The sequence below is a fragment of the Acomys minous genome (genome assembly GCF_964271855.1).
Source record: "Acomys minous genome assembly, chromosome: 7".
Taxonomy (NCBI): domain Eukaryota; kingdom Metazoa; phylum Chordata; class Mammalia; order Rodentia; family Muridae; genus Acomys; species Acomys minous.
The window spans coordinates 75,410,577-75,431,880 of NC_140488.1; the positions used below are offsets into that span (position 1 = coordinate 75,410,577).

At 42.8% G+C, this 21,304-nt stretch overlaps 1 protein-coding gene across 1 annotated transcript; it reads right to left on the reverse strand.

The window, feature by feature from the left end:
• Positions 1-2,572: 2,572 nt before the first annotated feature.
• ARR3 (arrestin 3) lies at positions 2,573-20,672 on the reverse strand. The gene is made up of 15 exons (XM_084789326.1): positions 20,651-20,672; positions 19,563-19,600; positions 19,279-19,309; positions 19,083-19,143; positions 18,841-18,885; positions 10,844-11,043; positions 10,683-10,742; positions 9,967-10,034; positions 9,295-9,430; positions 9,016-9,100; positions 8,719-8,791; positions 8,215-8,352; positions 5,850-5,933; positions 5,581-5,604; positions 2,573-5,412 (listed from the first exon to the last, which is right to left on the reverse strand). Exons 2-15 carry the CDS (start codon positions 19,568-19,570, stop codon positions 5,328-5,330), a joined length of 1,098 nt encoding a protein of 365 aa, XP_084645452.1. The 5' UTR covers positions 19,571-19,600; positions 20,651-20,672; the 3' UTR covers positions 2,573-5,327.
• Positions 20,673-21,304: the final 632 nt, after the last annotated feature.

Genomic DNA, 21,304 nt, shown 5'->3' on the forward strand with positions numbered 1-21,304 from the left:
AAGCCCTTTGAGATTGATGAGGATGAGCTAGGAAGAGACCCATAGAGGTTTCTCATAAAGAGCTTGCTCTAGGACAGCAGTTCTCAAGCTGTGGATCAATACCCTTTTGGGAGCTTAATGATCTGGTCAAAGGGATTGCCTAGTATCATCTGCATATCAGATATTTATGATCCCTAACAGTAGCAAAATTAGATCAACAAAATAATTTGATGGTTGGAGGGACACTGTAACCTGAGGAACTGTATTAAAGGGTTGTAGCATTAGGAAGGTTGAGAACCACTGGCCCAGGATGAGGCTCACAGGTATTTATTATTTTTAAATTCACTAATGTGGTTCTTATTTTAAATAATAAAAATTCTTCAAGGCCCAGTAGAGTGATACACTGTGTTGGTTTTTAGGTTAAATATCATTTAATAATTGTGGTGGCCTGCAGCCCAGGAAACTGGGAAAGCAGATCAAACAACTCCCAGTTAATAGATTTTAAAACAATCTGGGCCAATGAAGTGGCTCGGCAGGGTAAGGCACTTGCTGCCAGGCCTAACGGCCTGACTTTGATCCCGGTGATCCACATGATAGAGCAGACTTCTGCATGTTGTCCTTTCACACACATCCACAAGTATGCCATGGCATGGGTGTTCACATACATGGACACAGTAAGTAAATAATAAATGCAAGAAGAAACTTACCTAAGAAGTGTGGTTAATATGGTCAAAAGTTCGAACCATGGGGGCTGGAGAGATGCTCCAGCAGTTAAAAGCACTAATGGCCTTCCAGAGGACTCAAGTTCGATTCCCAGCACCTACTTGGTGGCTCAAAACCGTCAGTAATTGCACTTCTAGAGACTCCAGCTGCCCTTTGCCCTCTGCAGCCACCAAGTATGCATGTAGTGCACATACAGACAAGCAAGTGCATACATAATTTTTCAAATTTATTTTTGTGATCATAATCTAATTACATCTTTTTCTCCTAAGCCTTCCCATACACACTTCCTTGACCTCTTTCAAATTTGTGGCCTCTTACATATTCTTTGATTATTTCTTGTATTGATTATTATTGTTATGTGTGTCTATAACTCTAGGTTGCCTCATTCAATGTGATCTTTTCCATTCCATCCATTTACCTGCAAAGTTTATGATTTTTTAACAGCCAACTAATACTCCATACTGTATACGTTTCATTATCTAATTGAAGGCATTTAGGTGGTTTCCATTTCCTAGCTCTTGTAAATAGAACAGCAGTAAGCATAGCTCAGCAAGTATCTTCAGAATAGGATGTCAAGGCCTTTGGGCATATGCCAATAAGCAGTATAACAGAATCATATAGCTGCGTTTTTGTTTTGTTTGTTTGTTTGTTTAGCCTATTGAGAATTCTCCATGCTGATTTCCAGAGTGGCCGCATCAGTTTGCAATTCTACCAACAAGGAATTTTAAGATTTATTTATTAAGTATACAATGCTCTGCCTACATGTATGCCTGTACTCCAGAAGAGGGCACCAAAATCTCATATTAGATGGTTGTGAGCCACCATGTGCTTGCTGGGAATTGAACTCAGGACCTCTGGAAGAACAGACAGTGCTCTTAACCGCGGAGCCATATCTCCTGCCTTTTTAAGATATTTCTTAGCCATATTTTTTTTCTTTTGAGAACTCCTTTGTTCAGGTCTCAAGCCCATTTTTTAAAAGATTTATTTATTTATGCAGTGTTCTGCCTGATTTTTGGTTGGTTGGTATTTTTGTTTTGGGACTTTGTTTTTTGAGTTCTTTGTATATATTCTGGATATTCTCTGCCAGATGTATATAGCTGGCAAAGATCCTCTCCCATTTTATGGGTTTCTTCTTCACTTTGTTGATTGTTTCCTTAGCTGTACAGAAGCTTTTTATAAAGTCCCACTTGAAAATTATTGGCCTTAATTCTTGGGTAAATGGAATCTTATTCAGAAAGCCATTTCCTACACTTATATCATATAGTGTACTATTGCATGTTTAGGTCTTTGATCCATTTGGAGTTAGTTTTTTGTGCTAAGGTAACAGACATGGGTCTAATTTCATTCTTTTGTATGTGTTGAAGATGCTTTTTTTATGCTGAGTATGTTTTTAGCATCATACATACACAACTTTTAATAAAACTGGAGCAAAACTTGCACTAGCCTTTGAAGTTATCCTCACTCTTAGAACTGCATACTGTATAGATACATGTCTTTTAGTCCCCAATGAAGATAGGGTGCTCTGTGCCACCCAGTAGCTATGAGATGTAGGAAAGGGAGCTGACAGCACCCCTGGGAGCTGTTTTATTCTTAGGTCCATGAGTTGGAAGTCAGTATTATAACCATAACCAGGCCTGGTGTGGTGGTGGTGCACATCTTTGGTTCAGCACTTGGGAGGCAGAGGCAGGAGGATCTCTGAGTTCAAGCCAAACTAGTCTACATGGTGAGCTCTCAGCTATCCAGGACTCAATAGCGCAGTGGCTCTCAACTCTCCTAGTGGTGCAACCATTTAATACAGTTCTGCATATTGTGGTGACCCCCAGCCATAAAATTATTTTTGTTGCTACTTAATAACAACAGTTTACTGCTAGAAATTTTAATGTAGATACCTGTGTTTTCTGATGGTCTTAGATGATCCCTGTGAAAGGGTTGTTCTACCCACAAGGGGTCATGGCCCACAGGTTGAGAACCACTGTCTCAAAAGCAAACTGCCATAACCCTAGAGGTGGAAGAGAATGGGTGCTATGGAAAGCCCAAATACAGTGTCTACCAAATTAGGCAGAGATGACCTAAGCTGTGGATAGAGAAAGTGGAGTTTGATGCCTGGATTCTGGAAGTTCTCAAGTCAGTTGTCAGCTCCCAAAGTTTACAGTAAGGATGGTAGTGGAGTTAAGGTGATAAGTCAGAGCTCAGCTTCTAGTAAAAGCAAGGAATTCTGGCCCCGTGGTCTTCACTTAAACAAAGGAGCTACTTTGGGGCTAAAGTTCTGTTTTCCATTACCAGTAAGCAGAAAAATGGGCCTGGCTTTTAACAGCAAATTAAACTTGCTTCTCTGCTTTCACACTTCTTACCCCAGAAAAGCTAAGAAAAAAAAAGTAGTGCCCTTCGTTCTGTGGTGGAGGTGAAGCCGTTTATGGAAGGGAGGGCAGAAACTATACTAGACTAGCTCTCTTAGTGTATGGATAGTGACAACGCTCTTTTTTTTTTTAAGGTTCAGAGGCTGAGATGATTTTGCGCTTTCTGGCTGCATGGGGTTACCTTTGCCTCCTTACTGTTATAGGGTAATCTAGGGTAAAAGTAAGTGGTGGTGGGTAACTAGAGACAGTGCAAAGGATATGTCATAAAGAGAAAGGGCTGTTCTATTTTTCACACTGCAACTGCTTTTGGCACTGATCTCAATAAAGATCACACTGAGGCCCCCAGATTATTCTTCCCCCTCTTCTGCAGACTTGGTTAGGCAAAGGAAAATCAGTAAAGGGCCAGATAGTGGAAACCTATAGTTAGTGGATGAGGTTAAATCCTTCTATATAAAATGATGCTGGCCTAGGGCCAGGAACACTAGAAGCCACTGGTTTCTGCTCCTCCAAATAAACAGCACAGTAGGCCCTCCATGTGAGGACTAGACTTTAGGTGTGCAAACCAACACACCTGACCATGTCACACACCATACTGATGGCATGTCACCCTTTTCTGCCCATTTAGTGCTTACTTGTCTCTCTTAAAGGCCAACTATTGTCCTTTCTCCAGTCTCTAAGAGCCCCTGTCCCCTGCCAACACACACCAGAATTGCCCAATAAAACGGACTCAGCCTAGAAGTAGCCTCCCCATCCCATCCCATACTATTCACAGCTTCTTATCCAGAAGCCCATCCCAAACCAGCAGTATGAGCCTGGCTTTGCACAAAGATTGGTATTTATGTTTCCTATTAGTCTCCAGGCCAAGGCCTCCTCATTCCAGGGTTTTCTGCACTTGAACCTGTAACACCTCACATCACATCAAGCTCTTCTGCAGTAGCAGCTGCAGGTGACAGCTGTGCTCACAGCCAAGCCTGGGAATGGCCTCACCTCTTTGGCTTCCTGCGGGGTGGGGGTGGGGTGTTCCATACAATGGAAGCACCTACTGCTAGGCCAAAAGGTGCTTACAAGAGTACGAGGATCAGGGTAGCTAAGGCTAGAGAGTGACTTGTCAGAGGGAAGTCTGGCATTACATAGGGGCAAAGCACTTAATACACATAATCTAATCAAGCTTTTAAGTAAGAGTGGGGGAGGGTTACAAGTGCCTGAAGCAGACGGATCACTCTCTACAGTTCCAGTACTCCCCAGGAGGAAAAAAATAGCAGAGATCACCAGCCACGCCTGGACAAAAGGATTTATTAGAGTTGCAGTGGAGGTTTCCACACAGGATTATAGAGATAGGCTATCCGATGCCTGTTAACTGTCTGCTGCTGGAGCTTCCTAGCTCTGGGCCTGGCTGTTCTGCTGCTGGAACTCCTCGATGACTATGTCCTCCGAGCTTGCAGGAGCAGCAGGAAGGAATGCAGTTAGCAAGCCCCTGCCTGGCCTTCCTCTGCCGTCTAGATTCTAGAGATGGGCTTCCCCTCCCCACGTCTCAGCCCTCCCCTCCATGCCCCACATGGAGGGTTTGTTTCCCTTCTGAATCTGTCTAGACAATAGCACCCCGGGAGTGTTAGAAGGGAAACAACCGAGGGTGGAACAGGAGGGAAGGATTTCTAAAAGATGGGGGTGATGTGGAAACCATGGACCCCCAAATCAGCAGCTTAAAATAGAGACGAGGCAACCACCCCAGTTTTGCCAGGGGCTAAGGGATGATAAGGGCATCTTAGCAACGGAGTGGGTTTTTGGGGGGAAGAAGAAAAGAAGAAAATAAAAATGTAAGGATGAGGGGAAAGAGCAATTCTAAGAAGAGCAGCAGGTGAAGGGCAGGGAAGCAGGTGGGAGCAAGGGCTGTGGAAGGCACCGGACTCTGACACGAAGCTAAACCATGTTTCCGGGTGCACCCTTGAAAGCAACATGTTGAGGAAGCTTTTTAAAAATTCTATCATAAAACAGCAATAGGCAAGGGGGTTTGGGGTGGGGCCTTCTAAGTCTCATACTGAATTACCTGGTAGCTACTGTGGCAAGCATGGAGAAGGATGGAAAACGGAACTGAAGCTCAGTAAGTGGCTCTGCACTTCCACGACGATTTTTTTTGTTCTTCTCCCCTTTCCCCCCTAGGCCTTCCCCTCTTCTATGTGTCCCCTGAGAACCTAGACATCCAACTTGCCTATTGTCATCCCATCTCAAGCACTCTTTTCTGAGAAGTGCTTGGCCCCCAACCACAGGATGCTAGTTCCTGGGACCCTCGCCTGCTCTCTTACCGTGAGATGGCTTGGGATGGATCAAGATGAGGGGCAGCTCCACACCAACATCACTGCAAGTATCCCAAGGTGGGGTTACTGATGTCCTTAAAGGGCCCAATCACCAACTTTCCTTCAGTTATCCCAGTCCTGTGAGGCCCTCAGCTTCTTCTGAGGGCTATTTTGATTTCATATCCTTTCCCTCCCCGTGTTGCCTCACTCCTCTGACCCTAGTTTCTCACCTGGATGGCAGACCTCCTAGGATGCTGTGAATAAAATGACACCCCAAATTAGTAGCTAAAAATGAGGCATCAACCCAGTTTTGCTAGGGATAAGGTATCATAAAGTCAATTTAGGAACTAAATGGGGCTTTGGGGGGGGGCAGTGACTTGTTCATTAAGTGTACAAGTTTGGTAATTTAGTCTGGAAAAAGAAAAATACCTTGAATGGGTTAACTCGACAGGCAGGAAAACAAATGAGAAAGTTCTGGCAACTGGAGAGCCTCACTTACCCCCCATAGGACAGCGTGAGGTGCACTCTAACTTTGTAGGACACCAGGATCCCCAGAAGCTCCTTGTCCATTCCAGGTCGAAGACTGGACATTATAGTATCAATTTTGGGGGTGTTAGGAGTATAATTGAACTTAGTTCCCCCAAATTCTTTCTATGCATTCCCACTACCGTGCCCCACTGCCTTTGTCTTTTCACAAAAGATATGCCAGGCTGTAATTGCTTCTACCCAATTTAGATGACATTTTTCTTCCTAAAATTTCATTTGACTATGTTCCTGTCTGTTCAAGGGCCTAATTTGTTGACTACAACTACTCTGCTTGGTTTTCAGGAGCCAAAGCAATCTAGCTCCATCTACTTCTCTCTTTTCTGCCTTTAACTCCCAAACATCTAGAACACAGTCTAGTTAGACCTGTCTTCCCGTTGTGCTCCTCAAAAATGCCATGTGAGATTACAGCCTCTTAGCTTCTTCCCATGCTACGTTCCCAGTCTGAAATGTTCCTTTCTCCTACAATTACTATCAAAAATTTACACATTCGTCAAGATCTAGATCATTCTACGTCCCTTGCCAGCTATGTTGGCTTTTAACTTCTAGTGAACTCATACGAACCATATGCACTAACATTTAACTGTTGGATTACATTTGTACTCCTCTTTGTTCCTCATGGAGGCCATATATTGACTGAAGGCAAAAGTGGTCTTAATTTTTTTTATATCCCCCATTATATTGCATAGGCATGAGCATTTAATAGGTGCTCAATAGAAACCTGCTGATTGAAAAATAAGATGCCAAAAAACTGTACGGATCTTGGGGTAGTCATTTGGTTGCTTTGGGGTACTGATCCTTTCTCTTCAAAATAATGCTCTTTGGATAATTTATAAGACTATTTCTATGAATAACAACCTGTAAACACTTGATTAATAAGGCATGAGGAGAATTGAGCATTTATGATTGAGGATGGTATGCAAATGGATTTGGTGAGAAATATATTTAATGCTATTCTGAAGACACAGAATCAAATGAATGCTATTGCAGAATTCCATCAGTTCCTGTCATATACTTCTCATTTCACACCCTCCTTTCCCACCATGCCTCTGTTTTTCCACCCTATTCTATCTTCTCTACATAATAACTATTGTAGAGATCACAGTGTTTAGAGCCAGGTGGCATCTACTACAACCCTGTCTGCCTGCCTCATAATTATGCAACCTTGAACAAATTTCTTGTCTTTGAACCTCAGAGTCCTTATGTGTGAAATGGAATAACATACCTGGCCAGGGGTGGGAATGTAAGGCCCTGAGTTCATCCTTTGCACCTCAGAAACAGCAACAATACATGGCCAGTGTACTTAAATGGTATTCTTCTCTCTCTCTCTCTCTCTCTCTCTCTCTCTCTCTCTCTCTCTCTCTCTCTCTCTCTCTCTCTCTCTCTCTCTCTCTCTCTCTCTCTCTCTCTCTCTCTCTTCTCTCTCTCTCTCTCTCTCTCTCTCTCTCTCTCTCTCTCTCTCTCTCCCCCCCCCGTGTGTGTGTGTGTGTATGTGTGTGTTTGTGTGTGTGTGTGTGTGTGTGTGTGTGTGTGTGTGTGTGTGTTTCAAGACAAGATTTCTCTGTGTAATCCTGGCTGTCCTGGAACTTTCTCTGTAAACCAGGCTGGCCTCAAACTCACAGAGATCCACCTGCCTCTGCCTCCCAAATGCTGGGATTAAAGGCATGCACCATCACCACCTGGCGATATTCCTAGGAGGATAATATTAGATGTAAAGCCTTTGGGAATTATGTCTTGTTTTTAATTATTTTATTATCATTGCATTTTTATCCATTTTGTGCCTCTGTATGTGTGTGGGGGTGTAGGTGCCATGGTAAACATGTGGAGGTCAGAGGACAACAAAAGTTGATTCTTTCATTTCCCGTGTGGTCCTGGGGATCAGACTCAAGCAGTCAGTTTAGCAGCAGGGGCCTTTACTTGTTGAGGCATCACACCAGCTCTGTTTGTATCATTCTTGTGATAGGGCCCTGCTGTATAACCTAGGCAGGGCTCACACTTGTGGTTTTCCTGCCTCAGTGCTGACTACTAAGTGCTAGATTTATAAGCATGCACTCCCATGACTGGTTTGGACTATGAAATTTTATGTAACAAAGATTCTCTGTTGTCTGCATTTTCCTTTCTCATTACCTAAGACCTCAGCTTGCCATTGGTCCCATAGGCATTAATTTAGCTTGAGGCTTGACAGCATACTGAACACTGGCTGAGGGGCATTTTAAAAGACAAGTATGCTTGACTGAGGATGAAACCTCAGAGCTATACATATAGCATATGGGATGGGTTCGAGGTAGGAAGTAGAGGGTGCAAATTACATATGAGCTTACATTGTGCTAGAGGCCAGATTGGTGTCTTCATGCTTGAGTTTGCCATCCAGTGCTAGGCCCTGCTTCTGGCAGCTGGCAGCCAGGCGTGGGGTTACTGCAAAGGTCTGGGAGAAGCTGGAGTTAGCTGCTATTGTCTCTCTTTGAAAGAGAACAAGAGAAGAACGTGTTAACTAAATGTGCTTTTACTCCCAAGAGTATCTAGCACAGTCTCAAGAACCAGTGGGAAATCTAAAGAGAGATGCCATAGCTACGAAGAATGGGAAAAATTAGCTGTGGTGGGAAATCCCTGTTCTAGCATTGCAGTGGTCCTCCTATGAGCCATACCCCACCTCTAGTTCTCCTGAGGCTTCCTTCCTTTTTATACTCCAGTCCTCACCTTGACATTCCTCATTTATAGGTTCTCCCTGCTATTTCTCCTCTTCCAAAAACCCCTTCTCTGCCTCGTGGCCGCTTTCCCACCATCTCACCCCGTTGACTTTCTCCCTAGCCCCAGCACCAGCTCACGTGAACTCCTGAATGAACACAGTCTTCGTGTACTTGTCTAGTGAATACAGGACAACATCTGTGATCTGGACAACTGAAAAAGCCAGGGAGTGTACATGACTAGTCAGTCAGCCACGCTCATGACCCCAGCTTACTGCCCTTTGATGTGATTGTAAGCATATGCAGTAAGATGTGATCGCATATTTTGATGGGTCTGTTTTGGAGAGAGAACTAAGGTGAATATAAATTGGCAAGAAGCACAGTTGTGGTTTAGAACCTGTGATTTGGGGGCCAGATGCAGAGCAATAAGCAGCTCACCTGCAATCTTGATTCTTTTGATGACCTTGTTGGTACAGTTGTTGATAGAAACATGGACAGAAATAGCTTCCCCATGGTAGTGAACCTGAAGCAGGAGAAGCCTATGACAAGGCTGGAGAAAAGACACCCAGACCTAAAAATCTAAAATTCCCATTTCCTTAAAACCACTCTTGCCCTGTCTCCTGTCTCTGCCTATCTAAGTTAAAACATCAATACAAAAAGGGGGTGTCAGGGGGTTCTAAGGTAGGGAATAGGATATGGGAAGGGGGTGTCACTAACCTCCCTGTCCATCCAGGCCTGGAGTTGTAGCGGCTGAGATGACAGAACGAAGCTGCGAATTGTCTGTGTTCGGGGACCAGGGCCTGGTTCCAGGGGAGAAAACTGCACTTTTCGTATAACCAGCTGCACAGACTCACTGAGTAGGGGCCAAGAGATATGATAGAAAATCTCATTCTGGAACCACAGACTACCCCACACTGCCCTTAAAGCTCTGTGTTTACTTGCAGGGAGCTTGGGGGTGAGGAAAGGCTTCCCTCACAGAACACCTTTGCCTTACTGATGTTCTGTGAGACAAGGGATTGCAAATTGGCCCTCTGGCTAAATCTGTCCCCTTTCTTGTTTGTCTATGGCCTGCAATCTAAGACTGATGAATACTGTTGTAAATGGTTAAAATGAATCAAAACGCTGCATTCTGTGCCTCATAGATACTACGTGAAATCCAAACTTGAGTGCCCATGAGTTCAGTTTTGTTAGAACTCAGCAGCATTTGGGTTTTTACACATCTGCCAACCCATGTCCTAGAGTGAAGAAGAGAAATGAGAGCCAGGGGACTCAGAACAGGACATCCAAGTTGGTGGCAACGGTGTTATGGTGACTATGTCTATTTCTGCCCTGAGAGCAGGGTCTGTGGTAGAGGCTTAAGGCGGGGATTTGGGGAAAACTGAAGAATACCTCTTAGGGATTTTCTCTTCCAGATTTTCTGCACAGAAACTCTTCACTTCAAAGTCAACCCCACAGGGCTATAAAGAAGCAAAGGCAATGCATTTCCAACTCTATCCCTTCCTCCCTTGTGGAACTCCATCAAAATGTCTTCGTCCCTTAGCTGCCCTTTTCCCAATCTTGGCCATTTGTCTTTCCTCTTTTGCCCATTGTAACTACATGTCTATGTATCTGCTATAGTTTGGATCTGAAAGTACCCTAGATGCCTATGAATCAAATGCTTGGCCCCAGCTTATGACTCTTTCTTTTTGAGACAGGATCTCGTTGTGTAACCTTGGCTGACCTGGAAGCCGCTATATTGACCAAGTTGGCTTCAAATTCAACAGATCTGCCTCCCTCTGCCTCCTAAGTGCTGGGATTAAAAATGTACACCACCTCACTCAGCCTAGCCGACGTTTCTACTTGGAGGTGGTAGGAAATTTAAGAGCTGAGACCTCTTAAGAGAAATTAGGAAAATCTGGTTATCAGAGACATGTACTTCTTAACATGTTTTTTGCTCCCTGGACTCTATGAGGTGAACAGACCTCTTCTGCCACATGCTCCTGTCATGATGTACTGTGTAGCCACAGACTGAACCATGAGAAAAAGGAAGACAAGAAGAAGCCTTCGCCCTTTCTCTAAGTTGATAGAGTCATCGGTGGAAAGGTGACTAGCTCAGTCTTCCTTACCTTTCCTGAATCTTCAGGCCCAGGCTGCAGCGTCACTGAACAGGGCAGGTTAGCAGCCATCTAGGAAATCAGAAGGAACTCAGAAGAACAGGGACACCTCTTTCTCTTCTCCTTTTATCTCTTAACCTCTGAAAACTTTGCCCAAGACTTGAGGTCAGTACCTGAAGTGTGAAAGGGTAGGCATTGGCCCCGAGTTTGTGCAGAAGCCGCTCCTGTAAGGCTGTGAGGGGGCCCTGGCTGATGGTGGAGTCAGCTGGAGCCACTTGCTTGGTCTGGACATAGAGATCTTTTCGAAATGTCAGACCAATCACATCCAAGTCATCACGGCCATAGCGAAAAGCACATGTCAGCCTGACAAACACTGCAGGCAAAGGAGGAAGAGAGTGACTTGTCAGACCAGTGGCAAAGGAAATCTTTAGTGGGTGATAGGAAGACCCATAGAGGCAATCCAATATAATCCAAAAAGTATGGTCACGAAGAAAAGAACCAATACATTTGATTGCAGTAAAAGTTTAAACTGCTCTGTGTTAAAAGTTTCACAAAGGAAAAAGGACATTCAGAGTTCAAATATTTGAAACACATATAACAGTTTAGCATTTGGGACATAAAGAACATCGGGAGGCAAAGAACTTGCTACGGAAGCGTGAGGATTTGGACTTGATCTCCTGTGAAAAGGTGGGGAGTGAGGGTGCAATTCTTTCAATCCCAGTGCTGCCAGATGGAGACAGGTGGATCCCTGGGACTCACTGGCCACCCAGCCTAGCCTCATCAGTGATCCCCAGGACGGTGAGAGATCCAGTCTCAAAACACACAGTAGAGGGTGCCTCTTGAGGAACGACACCCAACGACACCCAAGATTGACCTCTGGCCCTCACACATACCTACCTATACATACATGAACAAAATAACTGTTACAAATCTCCGTGTGTGTGTGTGTGTGTGTGTGTGTGTGTATGCATGCCCGCGTGCGAGTGCATACAAGCACAAAGAATGTGGACAGATTTTTGCAATGATTTGGGTAGTCTCAGCAGTAATCAGATACATTCAAATTAATGCCACAGTGGGATAACATTTCACCCAGATCAGATTGTCAAAAATATTAAAGCCAGAAAACACTAAGCGTTCATGATGATGTAACTCATTTGGAGTTCAAATGTATGGCTGGTGGAAGCTAATTAATATAATCACTTTGGAAAACTGATACCATCCACTAAAACTGAATATTTTCTCATCTTCATTTATGAAAGGGGTTAAGGTCCTTATGGAGAAGCCTTATGTAGCATCCATCTTTTTTCCCCCTCCATTCACCTTCTGCCACCTAAGGATACAACATTCCTCCCCTCTGGAGGGTCCAGCAATAAGGTACAGTTTCAGTACAGCCTTAACAGAGAATTGAACATGCTATTCATTTGATCTTGGGTATGCCACACTACTGAATGGCGAGAAAGTAAATTTCTTTTCCTTATATGTTACCTAGTCTTGGGTATTTTGTTATAACAGCATTAATGGACTAAAAAATATATTAACATGATTAAGTCTCAAAAAAAGTGAGTAAAAAAATCCTAGCACCAGAGTTAAATGTGTACCATGCTAATTCATATTAAAACTTGGGAGGCAGAGGCAGGTGAATCTTTGTGAGTTCAAGGCCAGCCTGGCCTACAAAGTGAGTCCAGGACAGTCAAGGCTACACAAAGAAACCCTGTCTTGAAAAACCAACAACCAACCAACCAAACAAACAAAAAAACAAAAACAACAACAAAAAAACCCACCACCATCACCACCACCACCAACAACAACAATGATGAAAACCCCCAAAAGTTATGTGTAACAATATAAAAATCGGTTGTAGATACATAAATGTGAAGTATAAATATATAAAAATCATGGAACAAGTAAACACTAAATGTAGGATGGTGGTTACCTGGGTAGGAGAAAAGAGACGGATAAGGGAGACAGACTCAAAGAAAAACACAGGAAGCTTCAGGTTCTATGGTTCTTTTCAGAGCTAGGCAGTAAATATATTTTTTGTGCCTGAAATATTTAATAGTTTAAAAGAGTTAACAAGAATTAGGGTCAGGTACCAGCAAGATACCTCAGTGGGTAAAAGTGCCTGTTGCACACACTGAATGACTTTCTTTCAACCCCTGGAACCCACAAAAAGCTGGAAGTAGTGGCTTGCATCTGTAACCGCTGCATTCATAAGGTGAGATGGGAAGCAGAGGCAGGCTTGGCCATAGTTCACAGGGCAGCTAGACAGAATGGCAGAAACAAGAGAGAGATCTTGCCTCCATAAGATGAAAGAGGAGAACTGACATCCTAAAGTTGTTCTCTGACCTCCACTCACACACCATGGCATGCGCACATATGCAAATTGACACACGCACATATATATATTATACACATGTGTGCACATACAAACACAAAATATTAACAACAAATTTTCAAAAAAGGTTTAGGGCCAGGAACCTGGACTTTAAATAGGACTTATACAAATCCTTGGGCTTCCCTAGACCATTATTAGTATACCTATCAACAATAGGGTTAGAGCCGGGGAGATGGCTCAGTGGGTAAGAGTGCTTGCTCTACAAGCATGAGGACTGAGTTAGACTTTCTAGAACCTACATAAAAATCTAGGCATCCCTGCATGTACTCATAATCCCAGCATTGTGGGGAAGAAACCGTCAGGCTCCAGATAGTCACTGGCCCTCCTGCCTGTCTAAAATGGTGGGCTTTAGTGGGAAACCCACATCTCCTAAGGTGGAGTGTTATTGAGGGAGACACCTGGATGTCTCCCCTGGCCTCAGCATGTGCATAAACATGCATACCTGCACACTCACATGCATGTATGACCACCACATACTTTTGTTTTGTTTTTTTGAGATAGGGTTTCTCTGTGTAGCCTTGGCTGTTCTGGACTCGCTTTGTACACCCGGCTGGCCTCGAACTCACAGCGATCCGCCTCCCGAGTGCTGGGACCACCACATACTTATACACATACGTACTCTCAATACACAAGTAGCACTTCACTGTGACCATAACTATATTATTTAGACCACAACAGTCCTTAAGTACAGAAAAAGTTAGGCAATGGTTCAGGATTCCATATATATATAAAATTAGACACAGGTAGCTTGGAGTGGCCCTAAACTCCTGAGGATATGGCACCATGCCAAGCCTGTACAGTGCTGAGGATTAAACCCAGAACTTCATGCATGCTAAAAAAAAAAATGCTCTTGTCAACTAAGTTTCGTGCCCAGCCAGGTTCAGGATTTTAACTCCTTCATGTCTAGACTCCAAAGCCTAGACTCATTTGGACCAAATTTTACTCAGAGGATGGTTATAAAGAGTTATTGTGTTTTTAAAAAATTGATGCCTAATGTGGTTTTTAGCTGTAATCCCAGTACAGCCTAGGTGGAGGCAGGAGGATCAGAACTTCATGATTAACCTTAGCTACAAAGTGAGTTTAAGTGAGAGAGACCCTGTCTTTAGTTTCAAGACAGGGTTTCTCTGTGTAGCCTTGACTTTCTTTGTAGATCAGGCTGGCCTCGAACTCACAGTGATTCACCTGCCACCTGCCTCTTTAACAAACAAACAAAATGAATTTTCTTTGGAAACATCTATAGATATGAGTGATTGATGATGATGATAATGGAAATCTTGTCAAAAAAGAAATAGTTATAATTGACTCATACTTTTCAGCTGTTACCTAAGATTATGGGTAGATAGAAACCCCCTGGAACATACAAATGGAGTGTGGGATGAGGTAGTCAGGGATACTCCAAAACTAAAGTGACAGGGATAAAATCAAGGAAAAGTTAAGTCTGTTGGGGACCTTGAAACAGAGAACTTCCAATAGTCATGCATGAATAGAAAGCAATTTATTATGTATGTTGCACACTATCCCCAACTGCCCTGAACACTAAAATAAAAACCAGACTAAAATAAAAGGGGAATAGTTAGGAAGAAGAAGGAGATCCTCAGGTACAGGAAAGGGTAACAGGGAAGGAATGTGATCACAATACATACTATATATATATATATATATATATATATATATATATATATATATATATATGAAAGTGTCAAAAACGTTTAAAGGTTTTGGGAATAGTATCTTTAATTCCAGCACTTAGAAAACAAAACCAGATAGATGTCTGTGAGTTTTAGGCCAGCCTGGTCTACATATCAAGTTCCAGGTCAGATGGCACTGGTTATAGAATAGGGCCTTGTCACTAAATAAATAAAATAAAAAATAAAAAGGATCAAATCTAGCATTGTGACATATGCTTGTAATCCCAGGGCTTTGGAGGAAGTAGTCTGGGATATCCAGTGAGAGTATGTCTCAACAAAGCAAAAGTCAATACATTAACCACAAGATTGCCTACATTTAAAATTAGGAATGAGGAAAATGAGTATATATTTAAGGATATAAAAAAGGCTAAGAGTGATGATAACACTAATGTTTTATAAAGTCTGGAGCAATACGCAACACATTTAGCTGTATATACTGGCCTACTAGCACAAGCTGTTATTCCAGCACCTGGTAACCGAGGCAGAATGATCACGAGTTTGGGGCCAGCACAGATTTCAGGACAGCTTTGGTTCCACAATAAGACCCTATCTCAAAAAAGAAAAACAGCCGGGTAGTGGTGGTGCACGCCCTTAATCTCAGCACTCGGGAGGCAGAGGCAGGCGGGTTGCTGTGAGTCTGAGGCCAGCCTGATCTACAAAGTGAGTCCAGGACAGCCAAGGTTACATAGAGAAACCCTGTCTCAAGAAACAAAACAAAACAAAAGTTACAAACTTTTTGGAGAGCATTAGGCAATATGTGTAACTCTCTGGGAATTCAGCCTAAAGAGATAGATAATGGATACAAACAAGGAGCTGGGGGGGGGGTTGTTTTGCAGAGTTGTTTACAACAGCAAAATATTGAAAATGAACGAAATATCCAACAATTGCAGATTGCAGATGCAACTATGGTAAACTGTAAACATGTATTATATGCCTATAAAAGATAGTACTAAGCAACTTCAGAAGTTGTGGACTTTTACGTATTGACATAGGCTTAAAAGAAAAGTATAAAATATTTATAGTATAACATTTAAACAAAATAGGGATGCATTTGCACAAAACCATGAGCAAATGAAAATGGAAATGTGGATAAGAGTAATAAGATTACAATCGCTTCATCTGTACTGGCTTCAAACTCACAGACATCCAGCTGCCTCTGCTTCCCAAGAGAATAGCCCTCCTGAAATGCTAGGCTTGTCACTACTACAGAGCCAGCCCTGCTAGGCAGCCCTGAAAGACAACACTTCCCAGCTCCTTGTCTTCCTAGTCTCTCGCTTTCTTTTCTCCCTCTTGGGTGTCACAAGAACACTGTTTCCTAGCAGAGGAAAGAGATGATGCTAAATTGCTGAGGTCAAACCATAGCTTAGGCAGAAGTAACGGACTGTGCTTTTTCTGCTGCCTGGGTTAGGCACCCACAGCAAAGTATTCCAGGAACAGTTTTTTTTTGTCTCACTCCTTATCTCTTTCATTTGCCCCCTCACCCTACCTTCTTCAGACTGGCCTCAAACTCTCAGAATCTCAAACATGATAGATAAGTACCCCCCCACTTAGCTTTCTTTTTACTTTTTTTTTTTCTGAGACAGGGTTTCTCTGTGTAGCCCTGACTATCTTGGACTCACTCTGTAGACCAGGCTGGCCTTGAACTCACAGAGAACCACCTGCCTCTGCCTCCCAAGTGCTGGGATGAAAGGCGTGCGCCACCACCACCTCTTTTTACTTTTTATTTGAGGACAAGATCTCATTAAATTGTCGAGTCTGGACTTGTTTGTCATCATCCTGCTGGGGCTCCTCTTGCCCAGGTGGCTGGGATTACAGGCCTGTGTTACCAGGTCTGGAACTTGCTTTGCTTTGCTCTTGCTCCTCTCCCCATCACTCCCCTCCCCATCCCTCCCCTCCCCTCCCTTCCCCTCCCTCACTTCCTTCCTTCCTTCCTTCATTTCTTTCTTTCTTTTTCTTTTCTTTTCAAGACAGGGTTTCTCTGTGTAGCCTTGGCTGTCCTGGACTCACTTTGTAGAGCAGGCTGGCCTCGAACTCACAGAGATCCTACTGCCTCTGCCTCCCGAGTGCTGGGATGAAAGGTGTACCCCCACCATGCTGGGTTCTTTAGTTTCTTTTAAAAGTTAACATCTACTTTAAATGTGTCCATTTTTGTCTTAATTATATAAAGCACATACATACAAATTTATAAGTATCAAAAAGTATAATCAAGAAAAAGTATAATTTGAAAAAGAATTCAAATCTCTACCACAACATCATATTCCAGAGATAACTGCCATGTTATCTGCTGTGATGCACTCCAAATTGTTTTGTTTCTATGACTGAACACAGACTCATCTTAGGTGCTTGTTACATGCCTCTCATTTCCTTTCTGAAATTAAACTTTTAAAAAATTTGTGATCACTGTTCATTCATAATGAAGTTGCAAGGAATAACACAGACAGAAGCCAGATAGGGGGTTGTTAAACAGTAACGTATTCCTACCCCCATACCTTTTGCCTCACTTGCCTTTACCACTCAGTGACATAAAATAAGTTGATTTACATTAAGACATACACCTTTGATGGAGAAGGACATGAGAAAATAGACTGAAAATAAGAACATTCATAAAGTAACAAAACATACAACTGGGAGTAAATTTCAGAAATATATATGATTAAAATGAATAATAATATAAAACTTTACTAAAGAGACATAAAAGAAAATTCAAAGGAAAAGAAAAATATATATGTAGTTTCTGAGTAAACATGCAGTTTTTAAGATAAGTTCTTATTATATAGCCCTCACTGGCCTAAAAGTTGCTATGCATGCCAGCCTGGCCTTGAACTTATACTTTGCTTCCTGCCTCAGCCTCCTGGATGCTGGGAATAGATGTTAGCCATCATGCCAAGCCACACACAATTTTTTAAAAGTAAATATTTCTTCCATAGGTTATTCTGGACATTTTTAGGAGTACTGGGGATAAGGCCATTTAGAATTTAGAAACAGAGTGTTTGGTACTTATAAATAAGTTAGCTAATTTGTGCCTATACTGAAAAGTTTCTCTGACATTTGAAATTGGTCAGATTGCTTATTTATGGTGCTTAATCTCAGAGATGGAGGCGCTTTGATTCCTCAGTATCTAAAGGCAATTTCTGGACTAGTAGTCACCAACTGGTTCTGAATCTTTTTTTCCAGTTGAATTCAATTTTCAGTCCAGTTGGATCACAGTGGGGTTAATCCATAGTGAGAATTAAAAGGAAAAAATACAGTGGAAAATATTTCAGTGCATTCTTGAACTAGAGTTCTGCTGCCAGACTGTTGTCTCCTGGGGTTACTGCCTGTGGTTATCATTGCTTTTGAATTTTTTTAAAAATAAATTGTTTAGGCAGCTTCTACACACAGACAGACAGACAGACACACGCGCACACATGCACACACACACACACACACACACACACATGCACATCAAACAAACAAAACAATCGAATGACACATATCAGAGTTTTCAAAATGGAAGCCTGAGGGATGCTTAGGCTACAGAAGAAAGCAATATTTTCTCTTTTAAAATCTTTTAGTGAATTGTTAACATTTGAGATTCAAGAAATTATGTAAATATATGGATTTTTCTGAATATTGGTTCACTTCATAGGAGTCTAAGCCTAAATTGAAACCAGTAGCTGAGCAGGACTACCATATCAATAATGGAGAAAACCAGAAATTTTATTAAGACATTATTTTAATTTCAGCACATATATTTGTTATATGTAATTTTAAAGAGTATAATTTTATTTGTTCCTTAGAGATATAGTTATTTTGGATACTATTTGGAGAAAGAATAAAAAAGAAGCTTTCGAGATTTGGAACCCATAAAGTACTTACTCTCAGCTCCACTTCCAGTTCTTTTAATACTCAAAAGAATATGGCCACATTGGGCCAAACTTCTCTGTTGTCAGGACCTGCAGATGAAGCATCCACAGTTCCTGCTGCTCTCTGTTTTCCTCAGGCCCCTCTGGTCTAGGCCACTCATTCAGGCTGCCAATCTCGCATGCATGGCATTTCAGGTGGGGCTCAGGCAACTTTACAAAAACCAGTAAGAATTTCTACTTACTCTTTCGGCCTTTTAAGTACTGAGGATCAACAAGGATTACTCCATCTGCAGAGAGAGGGAGTGATAGCACCTTGGTCAGAAAAACTTTGAGTGTGAGGGACACAAAATTTGATTCCTGAAATGATTCTTTACCTTCTACCTTTCAATTGCCCTCATTGTTCTGCATGGTCATGCCTGGCCTTTCTTTTACTTCCTACCTCCCAACCCCTTCTCAGGTTCTTTCCCACTTTGGAGTCACTAACCAATGGGCTCCACAGTGTCCCCATCATCCACGAAGTCTCGTTTCCCCAGGTAGATGGAAAGCTGTTGTGGAACAATGTGTTGTATCAGTCTCACTTTTATCTTTGGGTGAATTGTCCTGAAGCCCAGAGCCCAGGCCATTGAGACCCACTTATGTACCCACCCTTTCATTTACCCAGGTGGGCTGGGTTCTCTTACCTTCCCATTGGAGCTAGTCTTCTTGAACACTCTATGGGGTGAAAAATCAGTACGAGGAAGGAGGGTTTGCAGAATAGGAAAGCGGAGAGAAAAGAAAAGAAAGGGACATTTGGGGAACAGGAAAGATTCTTAGGATGAGAAGAGGCTCTAAGAGCATGCAATAGAGGAAAGACAGAGATAGTCAGGGTAGGCCCAAAGCTATACACCCCTCCACCCCAAAGGCAAATACTCAGGTTTGGATAAGAAACAGTTCACAGATCCAGAGTATTAGAAGGAATTCTTACGTGGACATGCTGACCAATGAGTTTCTGTTGAATCTTTCCTGAGATGAGGGAAAGGAAGAAAGCTCAGTTAGTTAACCCCAAGTTTCCTTACTACATTCCAGCATCCCAAAGAGATGCACGTAGTATAATGGAAATTTACTTCCTTGATATCCCACCAGCACCCAGTGCTTCCTGATCTTCCCTCTTCCTAGTGCACCTCTTCAGTTACACACTGACCCAACTGGACAAGGGGGAAACACCTCCCTCCTTATTTTCTATGAATCAATCTTGGTCTCTGTCTCTGTCTGTGTGTGGGGGGTGTTGGTGGGGGGCGTGTGTACACATGCATGCACACGTGCATGTGTGCGGAAGCAGGAGGGATGTCCAGTGTCTTCCTTGATTGCTCCACACCTATTTTTTGAGCAGTAGTGGGAAAATCAGTATTTTTTAACTAATATTTTTTATTTTTACATATACATTTAAATTATTATACATATATAAAATAAACTACATAGAGCAAGAAGAAATTATTTTTTTAACCCTTTATATTTGTCCCTCTTGATCCCACTCCATCTCTTAAAATGTGTTTCTTGGGCTGCACTGAAACTGAACATCAGCCAGCACACAGTTTGTTAGCCATGTGAGTGAGTGAATGGATGGCTTAAATCTCCTTTTGTCTCTGTAATGGACTTGACACTGAATTGGGATGTTTTCGACCTCCAACTAAGAAATAAAAGGGGAGAAGAGGAGGGGAAAGGTGTAGGAGAGGAGGGGTTGCTGCTCTCCCTTGCTTTGGGCTGTTGGCAGCCTCTGTGGAGATTCAAAGCCCTCCTTGCCTTTACTCAACAACCCTCTGATTACTTTCCTCCCACCTTTCCATCCTAGTCACACTCATTTCTTCAGCTTCCTGGGACCCATAGATGAAGTAATATCTTTCCAGTGTTTGACTTCAATACAGAGTAGGCCTGGCCAGAGGGATGAGTTACATTAGCAGGAAAACCCATTCCTTGCATCAGAAAAGAGGCCCCTCTCCTTCCCCTAAAGCAGATGCTAGAGGCAAGGGAGGTGGGTTTAGCATGGGCTAGAAGCAGGGAGATTTAGAATATTACCTGAGGAAAGAGATGAAGGTCACCCCAGCCTCCAGCTCTGGTTGCTAAGCTGGCCTCCCAGCCTCTTATATCCTCAATCCTCTGGACGTGTAGATTGGCAGGAGTCAGAGAACAGGAATAGGGTTGGGGTGGGTGGCATGAAAGCAGTGCTGTAATTAGCTCGGGGGGCCAAGAGTTTGGAAAACAGATTAGTGAGGACAGATTAGTGGCTGAGAGATCAACTGGTTGTTACTGAGGAGGTAGGCCAGGGCTAGGGGATTCTGGTAATGTTACCGAATGAAAAAAGGAAATAAAAAGGACATGACTACTCCTATGTATGGTGAATGTATTTACTGAAGATAAGAGGGAGAACGTAGCCAAAGATATCTGGAAGGGCCCAGAGTGAACATGACCCTGAGCCAGGCTGTGTGTGTGTGTGTGTGTGTGTGTGTGTGTGTGTGTGTGTGTGTGTGTGTATGTTTGTGTGTTTGGTGGGGAGGAGCCAGGAGACAAGAGGCCCAAAGAGCCAAAAGGTCAAAGGAGTAAAAAGAACCTAACAGCCAAAATGGCTGGATTATATAAGGGAAGAGCTACTCTGAACCAGGTAAGGGACTGAGGGACATGGAGAGAATCTGCAAGTCAAGTTGGCTTTGCTATGTTAAATAGGCACCTCAG